This window comes from Juglans regia, chromosome 14 (genome assembly GCF_001411555.2).
Source record: "Juglans regia cultivar Chandler chromosome 14, Walnut 2.0, whole genome shotgun sequence".
NCBI lineage: Eukaryota > Viridiplantae > Streptophyta > Magnoliopsida > Fagales > Juglandaceae > Juglans > Juglans regia.
In genome coordinates, this window is record NC_049914.1 from 6,447,961 (window position 1) to 6,462,516 (window position 14,556).

Sequence of the window (14,556 nt, forward strand, 5' to 3'; positions counted from 1 at the left end):
TCTGTATCTCAGACCCATCAACTGATGATTTTTTTTTTAATTTTAATATAATATATGATAAATAATTTAATTTATTTTTAATTTTATAATAATAATAATATTAAAAAATAATATTTTAATAATATTATATTTAATTTTTAACTTTTATTTCAACTAAATTCAATTTAACATTCAAATATAATCATATATCTTTTTAATAAAATTGAGATGCAATTTTAATAGTAAATTAAAATGGAATGAATTAAAATGAAAGTTAAAAAAATATTATTATAATATTATTTTTTTAATATTATTATTTTAAAAATTAAAAAAATTAAATTATTTATAATATTTTAAATAAAAAATTAAAAAAATTATTATGATGAGATAAAATAAAATGAGATAAAATATTTTCATTATCTAAACTCACTTTATTTTTTTACAATGAATTCGTATGGAATTTGTCTACTGATAGCTTTTATAATGAATTCGTATGAAATTTGTCTACTAACAGTTTGTACCTAACGTTACGAAATTTTAATTTAAATGACCGAGCTGCCCCAAGCCTCTATGGGATTAACTGCTTAATCTCGATGTGGCCGTTGGTAATAGCCCTGGCCTCTTGAAGAATTGGTGAGTGCCGTGTTGACCGACGGGTGTTGACTTGGCGGTAGACTTCTTTTGACCAGTTCAGATAATGCATCCAAAGTTATCCCCGCACTTCCTGATCTAAGAATTTTTTTCTTTTAATTATTATTTATCGATAATAAAATTCACACTATTTATGAACAATATTTATTATCATTACATTCAAAGATTGTCTATCTTCAGTTTATAAAATAGGAAATATTTAATCATCGTATAAATCTTATATAATAATGCTTTATCAATAATATATTATATTATAAAATTTATATGCAGATGTATCGTTTTTTTTTATTAAAAAAAAACAAATCTATATCATATACTCACGTTTAGAAGCCTCGAATAATTTTTTTTTACTGACAACTGACAAGACACAAATAAATGACTGGGGTAGGCAAATAATGAAAAATAATAAATTTGGTCCACGTACGTTCACCGGTTTAGGATGAGAAGAGAATTTTATATTTTGTTTTAATATTTAAAATATTATATTTTAATATTATTATTATTTTAAAATTTAAAAAAATTAAATTAGAATTTAAAAAAATAAAATTATTTATTATATTTTATATAAAAATTAAAAAAATATATAATAATAAAATAAGATAAGATAAAAATTTTATGTCTGATTCCACCAACCTACATTTTCACATGAGCCATGATACCAAAATAAACAACACAACAAGGCTAGTTGGATAGCAGCAAGACAACAATTACTAATTGAAGACACTGGAAAGTTAATATGAAATAAGATATTTTTATGAAGAGTAATAAGATAATTTGTAACTATAAGTAAGATAATTTGAATTGAGTATTTTTTAAATTTTAAAAAATGAGAGAGAAAAAATTAAATATAAAATATTATAAATTAAAATATTGTAAGAATATAGTTTTATAATATTATTTTTGTTTGAAGATTTGAAAAAGTTTGAAATGCTTTTTATTTAAAAATTTGAAAAAATTGTAATGATTAATTTGAAAAAGTTGTAATGATTAATTTGATAATTTTGTATTTGAATTATGTTTGAGAATAAAATGAGATTAGATAAAAATTTTATGTCTCATCCCATGCCCCAAACCTGCTCGATGAGTTGAGATAGTGAGATGAGATAAGATGGTTTTATATTAGTTGAATAAAATATTGTTAAAATATTATTTTTTAATATTATTATTATTTTAGGATTTGAAAATATTAAAAATTTTTATTATATTTTTGTAAAAATTTAAAAAAATTTAATAATAAGATGAGATAAAATGAGATAGTTTCTGTATTCAAACTAGCCTTAGTATAATTTCACGTTTTTCACCGATTTAGTTTTTGGTTATTTTTAAATAAAGGAGTGAAGGTAGTTGGAGCATACATCTCCTTCCATTAATCTATCACAGTACTTTTTCGAAATTTGGGATGAAACCAATATATTAAAATTAATATTTTATATAAATAATTTCAAAATTATTTAAATAAATTGTCGATTTTAATTGACCATAATATGAAAATACTAGATGTTTATAGTTGAAAACTACCTAAGAATTACTCATCATGAGGTAATAATAATTCAATAGTGTAAGATGCGTCCACACTTTTAGAGCTCTCTATCATTAAGTATATAATAATCAATAGTTATTAACAATATAAAATTATGTAATACTATGGATCAATAATACATAATTAATCCATTTTACGTATCATCTTTTCTGATCTTTTAAATTAAATAATGGCGCTACTTTCATATGTGGTGGAGTTGTTTCCATGTTTGATGAAATTTACTTACTCAGAATGGTAGTAGTGCTCAAAAAGATTTAAGGAGAATGGTTAAGAAAATGGAGTAGAAAAAAAAAAACCATGGTGTCCCATCAAAATATGGTTACTCTTATAAGACATTATATTTTATGTATTTGGTATAACTTCTTATAATTATGCTTATAAGTTTAAGCTTGAGCGTTAAGATCTGTGATGAGGAGTGTTAACGTCGTGTTTCGTACATTTTTGGGCCATATTTCAATAACTCAGGTCTTTATAATTAGGCCTGCAAAAATAAAAAATAAAGCAACTGAGAAAGAGTGGTCTTGGGATCGGAGAGTCTCCGATACTAAAGTTAGAATCATTTTTTAGAAGTTTATAAATAAATAAAAAAGTTTAGGGATCAGATAGAGGTTTCTCGTACCTAAGAGTTATTATTTATACCAAGAGTCTGGAGGAAAGATTGTGTCTACCCCTATGGAGTTTGTGTCCTTTTACTATTCTTTTTGTCAGAATCTTTTAATGCAGCGTGCCACTGCGATGGCTTCGTTGATGTGGCGTGTAGCTCTGATAGTGGTACCATTAATGCGACGTGATTTCCAATTTGCCTTACCCTACAGGCGTCCTTGGTGGTCCATCAATATCTCATTGTCAGATGATCGAGGATCCCCTTACTTCCCCCTCGTTTACGTGGACAAGTATTCAAGGACTGGACACTATTCGAGGGTTCTCTAGGCCAGCAAATCTCATCCCCCAATAGTACGTTCCCTTGTGGAAGTTGTGTCCAGGAGAGTTTACCCGTGGGTCGGACCAAAGAGTCTACTTGATCTGGGTTGGGCATTTGCTTCTTGTTAACTTAGTTGCCCTTCTCAGGCCCGCTAAGACAGAGGGGGAAAAATCCTTTACAAGGAGAATGCACAAAAATAAAATCTTATGTTTTGTTTATTTTTTTAGTTTGTTATTGGCAAGAATATCAAATTAGCATAGAATATCAATATACTCTAGGGGTGAAGCAGCGGGCCCCGCTACCTCACCCCCTCATGGCAGGGCAAGCAACCCCGCCCTGAATCTGGCCCCCCTAATGAGGGCAAGGGGTGAGGAGGGCCCAACCCCGTCCTGCATTTCCCCCGCCCCATACTTATATATTTTATTATATAAATATATGTTTATATCTATTTATACTATACGTTTTTATAAATATTTATTATTTATACTATATCTAAATATTGTAATATGTATTAAATAGAATTTTTATTTAATATTTTGTGTAAGTTGTAGTGTAATAGAATGACCCTTTTATATATTATCATGGCAATACAAGAGTCTCATACTGCTTAAGTGTGAGACTTGTATTGTGAAGACAATCTATAAAAGGATTACCCTACTACACTAATACTTACACAAAATATGTACTAATAAATTTAAAAATTACATAGTTTTTAAATTATAGTCATATTTACAAATTTAAATTTACAATTTTGATCCAAATATATATTTTTTATCACTTTTATATTCAAAAATAATTTTTAGATTTAGTGAACTGTAATCCATTATTAAAGTGGGCGAGAGGCGAAGTAGATTAAGAATCTATCCCAACCCCAACGTGCAGAGACGAGGGGCAAGGGTGAAAACTCCACCCCCGACCCATGTGGAGAGCGATGCGGGTAGCACACCTAAATTATACTCTCGCATCTCTCTTACAAAAGAAACGTGCACTTCAAAGTTTAGTCGGGACAAAATCCCGAGCACTCGTGTCAATGGGCCGCTAATTCAAGGGCATGGGCCAGGACTAGATGTCGCTAGTTTAGGTGAGTGGCGAGCGAAACTTGGTGGAGCTCGTGTCAGGGCCCGGCCTGGACCACCACAGCCACAGAATCCTAATTCAGCACTCTATAAATTCTACCTTTGAAATGCTAATAATTATGGTCATTCTCGACCATCAATAATATACAAAGCGGTACACATAACAAATAGGAAACTTCGGGTCTATTTATTTATTTTATATAAAAATAGATATAGTTATTGGGGGTTAATTTCTTATTTTAAAAAATAAAATCCACTTTTATTTATATACCCTTGGTTTTAGCAAAGGACTAAGTACTTCTTCAGTGTCAATGGAATAATAAATACTTTTTAATTATTAAGATAGCGAGATCATATCAATGGAGTAATAAAATATTCTTCTTTAGTATGTTTTCAATCCGGATCCGTATTGAATGTGAACTTAATAATATTCTAAAACATAAATTAATAACGAAGAATATTCTAATATCAATGGAGTAATAATATCAATGGAATAGTAAATTACTTATAATATTCTAAAAAATTAATGTCAACTTAATAATTTAATTTATAAGGATATAAGGATACGAAATAAAGGAAAAAAAAACCCTCAAATAAGTAATCGAGTTAAGGGATGTTATTCTGAGGAGTTTATATATATATATATATATATATATAAATATTTTAACTACAAATGAATTACATAAAAACAATTTTACAAATTGACGTGGCTTGATATAGTTCATCAAATTATGAAATTAATTTTATTGTAAAGTAGATCTAACGGATTAGATAAAACCATATCAGTTTGTAAGATTGTTTTTGTATAATTTATTTGTAAATGTAGCAGTACTTTCTAATATGCCAATAATTACTATGCATGAGCATATCATGATCAAGGTCATGTTATCATGAATACCTGTTCATTTGTTTTATATATGTTGTTATATATAGGGGTGTAGAACCGGGCCGAATTTTTTCCCGGTCCGGTCTGAAACCCGAAATCCAGGTGTATCCGAGAGGTTGAGAGAAACCTATATTCACTTACGGATCCGATTTTATGATCCAGTTATCCGTAATTAGTTCCATTTTTTATAAAAAAAAATTCCTGCTTCCATAACGATGTTGTTTTGGAAGCAAATTTTTTTTCTCAAGTGTCTCAAACTACTCTCGAATCCTTTTTTTTTTCTTTTTTTTTTTCCTCAAGTCTCTCAACTCTCAAGTCTCAGCTTCTCTCAAGTCTCTCGAATCCGAAAGTCATCACTGCAAGTCTGTGACTGCGAGTTCGTCGCTGTTTGCCCCATCTCTCTCTCTCTCTCTCAACTCCGAAACCTACAGTATGTTCCTCTCTCTCTCGGATGGTGAAGTCTTTTACTGTCTATTTTGTGGACAATCCTCTATTCTAAATGGTACGAGTTCACACTAACCCGAGCAATTTTGTAACTTGAAGAATCATTTTTCCATCCTTAGAGCATTCTCATCATGTTCCCTAAGTTTTTCCTTCAATTTTAGCTAAAAACGATACTCTCTATAATTTTATCCTAAATTTTACTTATCTTTAAAAAACCTTTTACATACCATTCCCTATCATTTCTCTATTCTATTAAAATAATATTTCTCTATTCTTTATTTATTATTTTTTTTCTCTCAATTCCATTTACAAATTTAACTATTCAATATTTTTTCTTATATTTTGAACTATTACTCTAGTGAATATTTAAAATAAAACTTTAAATTATTTTTACTATTATTATTTTTTTATATTTTTGTTGTTATTTAAATTATTTTTAAAACTATTATTTAAAATTATAACAAATATGAGTATGAGAGAAAGTCTCCTCTATTTTTTTTTTATGGGAAATATATTTCATTTCATTTAATGAAATTGAAGTTACAGTTGTAACTGATAAATACAGGAAAAAATCTATATTAAAAGCCAAACTAGTCATCTGTTTGGGGCTTCACCGTACACAAATTTTTTTGTGATGGATATTATCTTAACTTCTATAAGCTCCCTAATGTCAAAACTTTCTGAGATTGAAGATATGAGACTTTGTAAGAACAGAGATTTCAATCTCAGTTTGTCTGAGAATATAACACTCTGTAACAACAAAATAACCAATTTTCATCCTCTAAAGGAGGAGAGGGACAACCACCCCCTATCCTCCAAAGGAGGAAAGGGAAAACCACCCCCCATCCTCCAAATGAGGAGCGGGAAAACCATCCCTCATCCTCCAAAGAATGAGAGGGTTCTCCTGCTATGGACAACAAGTTCAATAGCTTATTTCTTTTTAGTTTTACTTAACACAAGCAACAAAATGGAAAAACAAAGGAAAAAAAAAAAGAAAAAATAGAAATACAACAAAACATAACCTTGAAATACACTGAAAACCAAAAACACTGAACAAGGAAGCTGTAATGGTGCGTGAAGGACATGTGCCACGCTAGGAGTGTGACGGACCGTCAATCCTGAAGCTACCGAGATCGCTAACCCCAGAAATGCCGCGCGTAGCACTAGCAGAACCCTCTGTGTGGTGGCGTGTGGAGGCAAACACTTTGACCTGCGCGTGTGGATTACACACCACTCCTTTTGGAGAAACCTTAAGCAATTTGAAAGATTGGTGGCTTAGGAATCCCGTGGTGGTCGCTGGTCACCGAAAAACATCAAACACGCTGCTTCTCCATGCTTTGACCAGAAAAAATAAAAATAAAATCAAAACACCGGTTGAAAAATTAAATACTTAGAGAAAACTGCATCTGGGAGGATGAGAGCTTCTCTCTAGAAATATTTAGGGCCGGCTAGAACTATATTCTATTTTGAACATTACGTACAGTACCTTAAATGCCCAAAACTATGCAAGCAAATAAATCTTATGACACATGGCAATGTAGCACTATCGAAAACCATCAAGTAGCATGTCTGCTACGTACCAAGCCACTTTCATTTCGATGTGCAAGTTTATTACTTTCAATATATATATATATATATAAGTCAATCGATTAATCCCAACCAATATGGGTTTCATATATTTAATTATAAATAAATTATAAATAATTCAGTTTAATTTCTTAGTATGTATAGAACAAAACCCAGAACAAATATCTAGTGAGACAGTCAATTTCATTGCATATATTTTCTCATGCATTTTTTGTGTGATAGATTCAATTTTACTTTTCAAGATCTCAGGAAGAATAACGAGTCTCCATGATTCAAATGAACATAATTGTACTTTAATAAGGGGATTGGTACCTTTTAAAATTATTGATAGTCCTTACTAATGGTAGAAGATTCAGCACACGAAGTAGTTACTCAAACTACAAACATATGCTACAAATCAAGTAATTGCAAAATACAACACATTATAATTTGTAATACAAATCATCAAGATTGGCCTCTTGTAATGTCCCTGATAAAAGCTTGAAGATTATTATCAGTTGATCCACCTTCAACAATTGCTTTGTGACAGGTATCTTGAAGTTCTTTCGCTCGTTTCCTCAGTTCGAGCCCTTCATTGTTTTCTTGATTCATAAATCTCTTCAGGAGATCTGAAATCTCTCCTCTTGACACCAAATTTTTAGATTTCACATCTTTCTTAATCCTCCATCCAATTTTCCAATCTTCCACAATTCGTTTACAGTTTGGGACTTGATCAAAAAATATGGGTGAAGTAAGCATTGGAAGACCAGCAAAAACACCCTCTAATGTAGAATTCCATCCACAGTGTGTCCAAAACCCTCCTATGGAGGAGTGGCACAAAACCTTCAATTGGTCACACCAGGGTACCACGAACCCCATATTACAACTACCATCTTTAAACCTAGCAGTGTTCCCCCTGGACACCCACAAGCACCTGATACCACTGTCCCTCACCCCACCAACAATTTCATCCATTTGAGCATCTGAGACTGAGTAGAGACTTCCAAAAGAGATGTACAAGACAGAACAAATAGGTTGAGAATCTAGCCAGTGAAAATAGTTTACACCATTGATGTTGCCATTAGAGTCAGAGGCATTGTCTTGAAGTTCTAAGTAGGGTATGGAAGGGCCAATTGGGTAGACGGGGATTGAAAGTTTTGCTCTTAAAGTGTCAATGACTTGTGCTTCAAGCTCGTGGATGGAAGTGAATAGTAGATATTGTGCTTTTGGTACTGACAAAATACAATCCCGATTAAGAGGCAAGATTATCAGCCCATCTCCAGAGAAAAAGGTAGGAAGATCTGCAAGGCGTGTTGTAGGGACTCCGGGGATGTAGTCAACAAGCTCGTCTCCCCGTTCTTAATCAAACACATCACAGAATGACAAAGAAAGCTATTAGCTAGAAGTTGTAATGAAAAATTTTAAAAACCTATAGAAACAAGATGATCTTTATTCAACTTGAGATTCTTTATTAAGGATGCCTGATGCTAACTAGGTTTTATTGAAATTTATGATTGCTCATGCATATCAAACCCAAAACAAATATTGAAGGAATGGAAGTCTTATGTGTCAACTGGATATCGAGCTATACCAATTGAGATCAGAGTGACATAAATTCTCACATATGACACATCTATGTCGCATGAAGTACAAGATTTAATTACTTCTCAAATGACCTTTATAATAGGCAGAACAAGAGATGCTTTGTTAGCTTTAAGCCCTTAGGAGGTAAGTTGAGATCAGTCTATACTTTCATATGTTGAGCTTTCCTACTCATCATTTACACACATCATACAGCATATTTATTTTAATTATTTTCTTTTGTTCTAATCTTTCTAAACTAATTGAAAGCTTCTACTTATCATCCGTACACTATATATTTGGTGAGGAAAAAAAAAAATTATATAGTGCATGGTGTGAAAATGATAAGTAAATTTTTTCTATCTAAATCGGTAATGAATTGAACCAGGTGTTATATTTCAACGAAATTAATCGTTCCCACTGACCCAAAATAAAAAATTTCAATTACCTTAAATCCAAGGGAAAAAGAGAATGCATAATCTATATGGGAAAAGTTTAAAGCCGTATTTGGATATTGAGCTGACTTGAAATGAGTTGAGTTCTCTATAAATAGTAATGAGTTGAGATGGTGAAATAAGTTTTGTGGGGTCAATCTAAGATAAATTTAGATGTGTTTGGTTGTTAAGATTAGTTTAGATATATTTATGAAAAGTTGAAAAATGTTATAAGTCTCGCGTGTAAAGAAATGTTGAATTAAAAAAAAGTTATAGGCCCCATGTGTAAAAATATTTTGAGTTGAGATGAATTTAGGTATGGTTGGTTTTCACAACTCTTCTCAACTCCTCTTATCTCATCTAATCATTATAATTTTTTCAAATTCTCATACAAAATTAAATAAATAATTTAACTTTTTTAAATCTTAAAATAAAAATAATATTAAAAAAATATATTCTAACGATATTTTAGTTAATTTTTAAATTTAATCTAATTCAGTCCATGGGAACTAAAGCTTCTTATCAACTGATGACTGCTGGTGAGTGGTGTCTGGTCCATTCTCTAATCCACAAGGCACGAGGGAGGGCAAAATTTGATAGAGAAAGAGGTTTTGGAAGCATCTCACCTGACAGTTCAACCGGGAAATGCCCGTTCTGCACTAGGAGCTCGAAATGGTGAAGCACCGAGAACACCGTCGCGGACATGGTCATTAATGACGCCACCGGGATATTCCTCCGGTTCCCCACTCTGACAACCCAAATCACATAAGTATCGGCCACTATGGCACTCACCGGATGCTCAAGCCGGTCCAGCAGCTCCTCAAAGGGAGCTTCCATCTTCGTATTGACGGCCTGAAAGAAGCGGGGAAAGTCTTTAGCACGACCATGCTCGGAGGGTATGACGTTGGGTACCGTGGCGTAGCTTATGTTAGCCGGCTTAGGTTCTTCGCCGATGAAGCCGAGCCACTCCTCGGTGACGACGAAGGTGACGAGGATGGATGGGCTTTTCAAAACTAGTTGCTTGCAAAGGTTCATCATGGGGTTGATATGGCCTCGACCGGGATATGGCATCGCCACCACGTGGCAGACGGCGGTGTAAGAGTTCTATTTGAACTCTATGTCCCACTCACCCATATCTGATAGAGTTTTAAATAGTGTTAGAGTTATAATGGGATTTAAACTCCTAAGAGATAAGATTAACTTTTATCTCTAATTATAGTCTGACTCAAAGACTTAGATTTCATGATGGCCAGAAATCTATAAATAGGACTGAGGGGTTAAAGGGTTCTCACCTACAACATTAGAGTGCCTCTAGCCATCGGAAGACACTAGTGAGGCCAAGTTGCTAGGGTGATCCTTCTCTCATAGCCAGATTAATTTCTTCATCAAACAGATGGAGAAAGGTACATCTTTTATTATTACTGTTTATTATTGTGGATCATACAAAATCAAAGATCCATTTATTAATGTTCATGTTAAAATATTTAACATGTGGTATCAGAGCTTCAGGTTATAGATTTTTATGATCTCAATAAAATTTATAGTAAACATGTGCTTTCATATATTATGATTTTATCATTCTGTGAAAGATTAAAAACATTGTTTTTACAATCTGAGGAAAATTTTATAACGATTGTTTCTATGTAATATGAAATTACGATGCATTGATAATTATTAATATATTTCGGTTTTGTACCTATTTCTCCTGTTACGATTACTTGCATCTGTTTTGGTTGAGTGTATTTCAAATATTACGCATTGTTTACATTGATGCGTGTTGGTAATAAAAAAAAAAAAAAAATTCCAATAACAACTCTGGTGGAACCGTGTGGTTGAGGTTGAGGAACCACCGTATATGGTGGAACCACTGTGAGTAGTGGCCGTGTCTCTACACGCTGCTGTGCAAGGAGCTAGACGGGACGGCACAATGGGACTGTGAAGTCCCGAATGGGTGCCGTTCCTGCCTATATAAAACCCTGAGGAAGGACGGCGCCGCGAGGAGGCTGAGAACCTCCTCGCCGGCATCTCTGTAACGGCGGCAGAGGGCTCTCAAGCCCACTGCCCACGGCGGTTTTGAGGAGAAAAGCAGTAAAAAAAAAAAAAAAAATGAACCGTGACTTGGATGTCGGCGGCAAGAGGTGGACGGAGACCCTTGCCGAGCTCTTCCTCGCCGGCAACGTCCACCATTGCGGGATGAGGCTGGTCTGTGTGTGCTGCGGCGCCATCACAGAAGAAAGGATATGATGTAGCACTGTGGGCGGGAGAGAAAGAAACCGTAGGGTTTCTTATAATTGATACGGGTCTGGGCCGTGGGTCTTGGCCCAACCCGAGTTTTTATTGTATTTTCTTGTTTTTCTGTTTTGTAAAGGGCCTGAGCCGTGGGCCTTGGCCCAGCCCGAGAGAAAGGTATATATTAAAAAAAAAAAAAAAACAGAATTGTATTGGGCCTTGTACAGTAGGCCCGAATTCTGGTCTACTGTGTTAACCAGCCTCATCACTGAACCGGGTTTCCGCCCGGGTTACTGTACGGTCCGGTCCAGACCCGGACCGGTTATATTATATTATATTATAATAATATTATATTATTTTTTATTTAAAAAAAAAATTCTGGAATTTATTTTCTGTTATTTTATGCATGTTATTATTGTTAAAGACATATATTAATTTTTATTAACATGTTATTGTTGGTATAAAATTGAATTTTATACATGTTATTATTGTTAAGGACATGTATTAAATTTATTAACATGTTATTATTATATACATGTATTAATTAAATTTTATGCATATTATTAAATACATGTATGAATTGTTTATTTTGGCTATTATTATGTCATGCATATTTTATCCAATATAGGACAAATGATTTACTTCAAAAATTAAGGAAATATTGGTTGCCCAAAGGTACAAGATTTTCTTAATTTTTATGATAAATCATTAAACCTATAGTAAAGTGGATATGATGGAGTGAACAATTTGTGTGTTAATATCTACTCCCAAAGGAGGGTCTTGATGACACTTCTAGTTCATCCATCAAAAGTAAAGATTGGAGGGAACACTTTGTATATCAGAGTTTACTCCCAAAGGAGAATTCTGATGATACAACTAGTTCATCCACAGAATTTAATACTGGTGAGAACACTTTGTGTATTAAGATCTACTCCCAAAGGAGGGTCTTGATGATACTATTTGTTTATCCATAATTGTTTAAATTCTGATTATTATTTATAAGTGTCTAACTCAAAGCATTATGTGATAAAATTTTCTTGCAGTAAGCGTATCTACATCACTACACTCACAAACTTCATCTGTTCCTGTTTTGACTGGCTCTAATTTTTCTGAATGGGTTGAGCGAGTTAGGTTCACCTTGGGAGTCCTTGACTTGGACTCATCACTTACGAGTCCAAAACCACCACCCATCATTGAGAATAGTGATAGAGATCAGAGAGAGTCTTATAAACAATGGGAGAGATCAAATAGGCTGAGTTTGATGTTCATGAAAATGACCATAGCTGAAAATATAAAAAATTCACTCCCTAGTGCTGAGGAAGCCCAAATTTTTTTGAAAAATGCTGAGGTGAGATTTACGTCCGCAGATAAATCTTTAGCATGAACACTTATGGCTAGACTTACCACCATGAAATATGATGGTGCTAAAGGAATGCAAGAGCATATCCTTGAAATGACCAATATTGCCGCTAGATTACAAACTCTTGGAATGAAAGTTGAGGAGTCCTTCATTGTTCAGTTTATTCTGAACTCATTGCCACCTCAGTATGGTCCATTCCAAATGCATTATAATTCAATTAAAGACAAATGGAATGTGAATGAGTTGGCAAGTATGGTAGTTCAGGAAGAAGCGAGACTGAAACAACAAGGTCATTACTCTGTTAATTTTGTGACCAAAGAAGCCGGAAAGAAAAAGCACCAGTATGGCAAGATGAAACGAATTGGACCACCGAAAGGAAAGCAACCTGAGAAAGTTAATCAGGTTCAACATAACAGTAGCAAATGCTACTTTTGTGGGAAGCATGGACACATGAAAGCTGAGTATCCGAAACGTAAGGCTTGGTTTGAAAAGAAAGGTAAGTCACTTGCCTTTGTATGTTTTGAATCAAACCTTGTAAATGTTCCCACTAACTCTTGGTGGTTAGATTCAGGTGCTAATGTTCATGTTTTTATAACCATGCAGGGATACCTTACAAGCCAAACACCAAGCCCCAGTGAACGATTTATCTTTATGGGAAACGATAATAAGGCTGAAGTTTTAGCCATAGGAACTTTTCGTTTGGTTTTAAATACCGGTCAATATTTAGACCTTCATAACACAGTATATGTGCCTTCTGTGAGGCGTAATTTGATTTCCTTATCCAGACTTGATACTGATGGTTATTCTTTTTCGTTCCATAATGGTAGTTTCAATTTATTTCGAAATGATTTATCTATTGGTTCTGGGTTTCTTTCCGATGGTCTTTATCGACTTTGCCTCGATAATACATTTATTAAAAATACCTATACTCAGTACCATGAAACTTGTATTGGAACTAAAAGAAACATTATGAATGAAAATTCTTATGACTTGTGGCATAAAAGATTGTGACATATCTCCAAAGAACGGTTACAAAGATTAGTAAAAGAATGGATACTTCCGCATCTTTATTTTACTAATCTTGAAGTGTGTGTGGATTGCATTAAAGGAAAGCAAACCAAACATACTAAGAAAGGTGCCACAAGAAGTAAAAGGCTTCTTGAAATAATTCACACTGATATATGTGGACCATTCTCCACTGAATGTTTTGGTGGAGAAAAATATTTTATCACCTTTATTGATGATTTTTCACGGTTTGGATATATCTACTTATTACATGAGAAATCTCAAGCTGTTTCAGTACTTGAGGTATTTCTCATGGAGGTGGAAAGGCAGTTAGATAAAAAAGTGAAAATCATCAGGTCGGATCGAGGTGGAGAATATTATGGAAAGTATGATGAATCGGGCCGTAACCCTGGCCCATTCGCCAAACTTCTTGAACAGCGTGGCATTGTTGCACAATATACGATGCCCGGGACGCCACAGCAGAATGGTGTTGCTGAAAGGCGTAATCGGACCTTATTGGATATGGTCAGAAGTATGGTAAGCAATACTACCTTACCCAAATCACTGTGGGGTGAAGCTATTAAGACGGCAATGTATATCTTAAACCGAGTTCCTAGTAAGTCAGTTCCAAAAACTCCTTTCGAGCTATGGACTGGTAGGACACCAAGTTTAAGGCACATGCATGTTTGGGGTTGCCCAGCCGAAGCGAGACTTTACAATCCACATGAAAGGAAATTGGATCCTAGAACTGTAAGCGGGTACTTTATTGGGTACCCAAAGAGATCCAAAGGGTATAGGTTTTACTGTCCTAATCACAGTCCGAGAATAGTGGAAACAGGAAATGCTAAATTCATTGAATTTGGTGAGATCAGTGGGAGAATTG

The 14,556-nt window shown here is 33.6% G+C and overlaps 1 protein-coding gene across 1 annotated transcript; it reads right to left on the bottom strand.

Annotated features, from left to right (window-relative positions):
* Positions 1 to 7,468: 7,468 nt before the first annotated feature.
* On the bottom strand, positions 7,469 to 11,266 carry LOC108996884 (UDP-glycosyltransferase 87A1-like). The gene is made up of 3 exons (XM_018972925.2): positions 11,192 to 11,266; positions 9,706 to 10,183; positions 7,469 to 8,422 (listed from the first exon to the last, which is right to left on the bottom strand). Exons 1-3 carry the CDS (start codon positions 11,264 to 11,266, stop codon positions 7,530 to 7,532), a joined length of 1,446 nt encoding a protein of 481 aa, XP_018828470.1. The 3' UTR covers positions 7,469 to 7,529.
* Between the last annotated feature and the right edge of the window lie 3,290 nt (positions 11,267 to 14,556).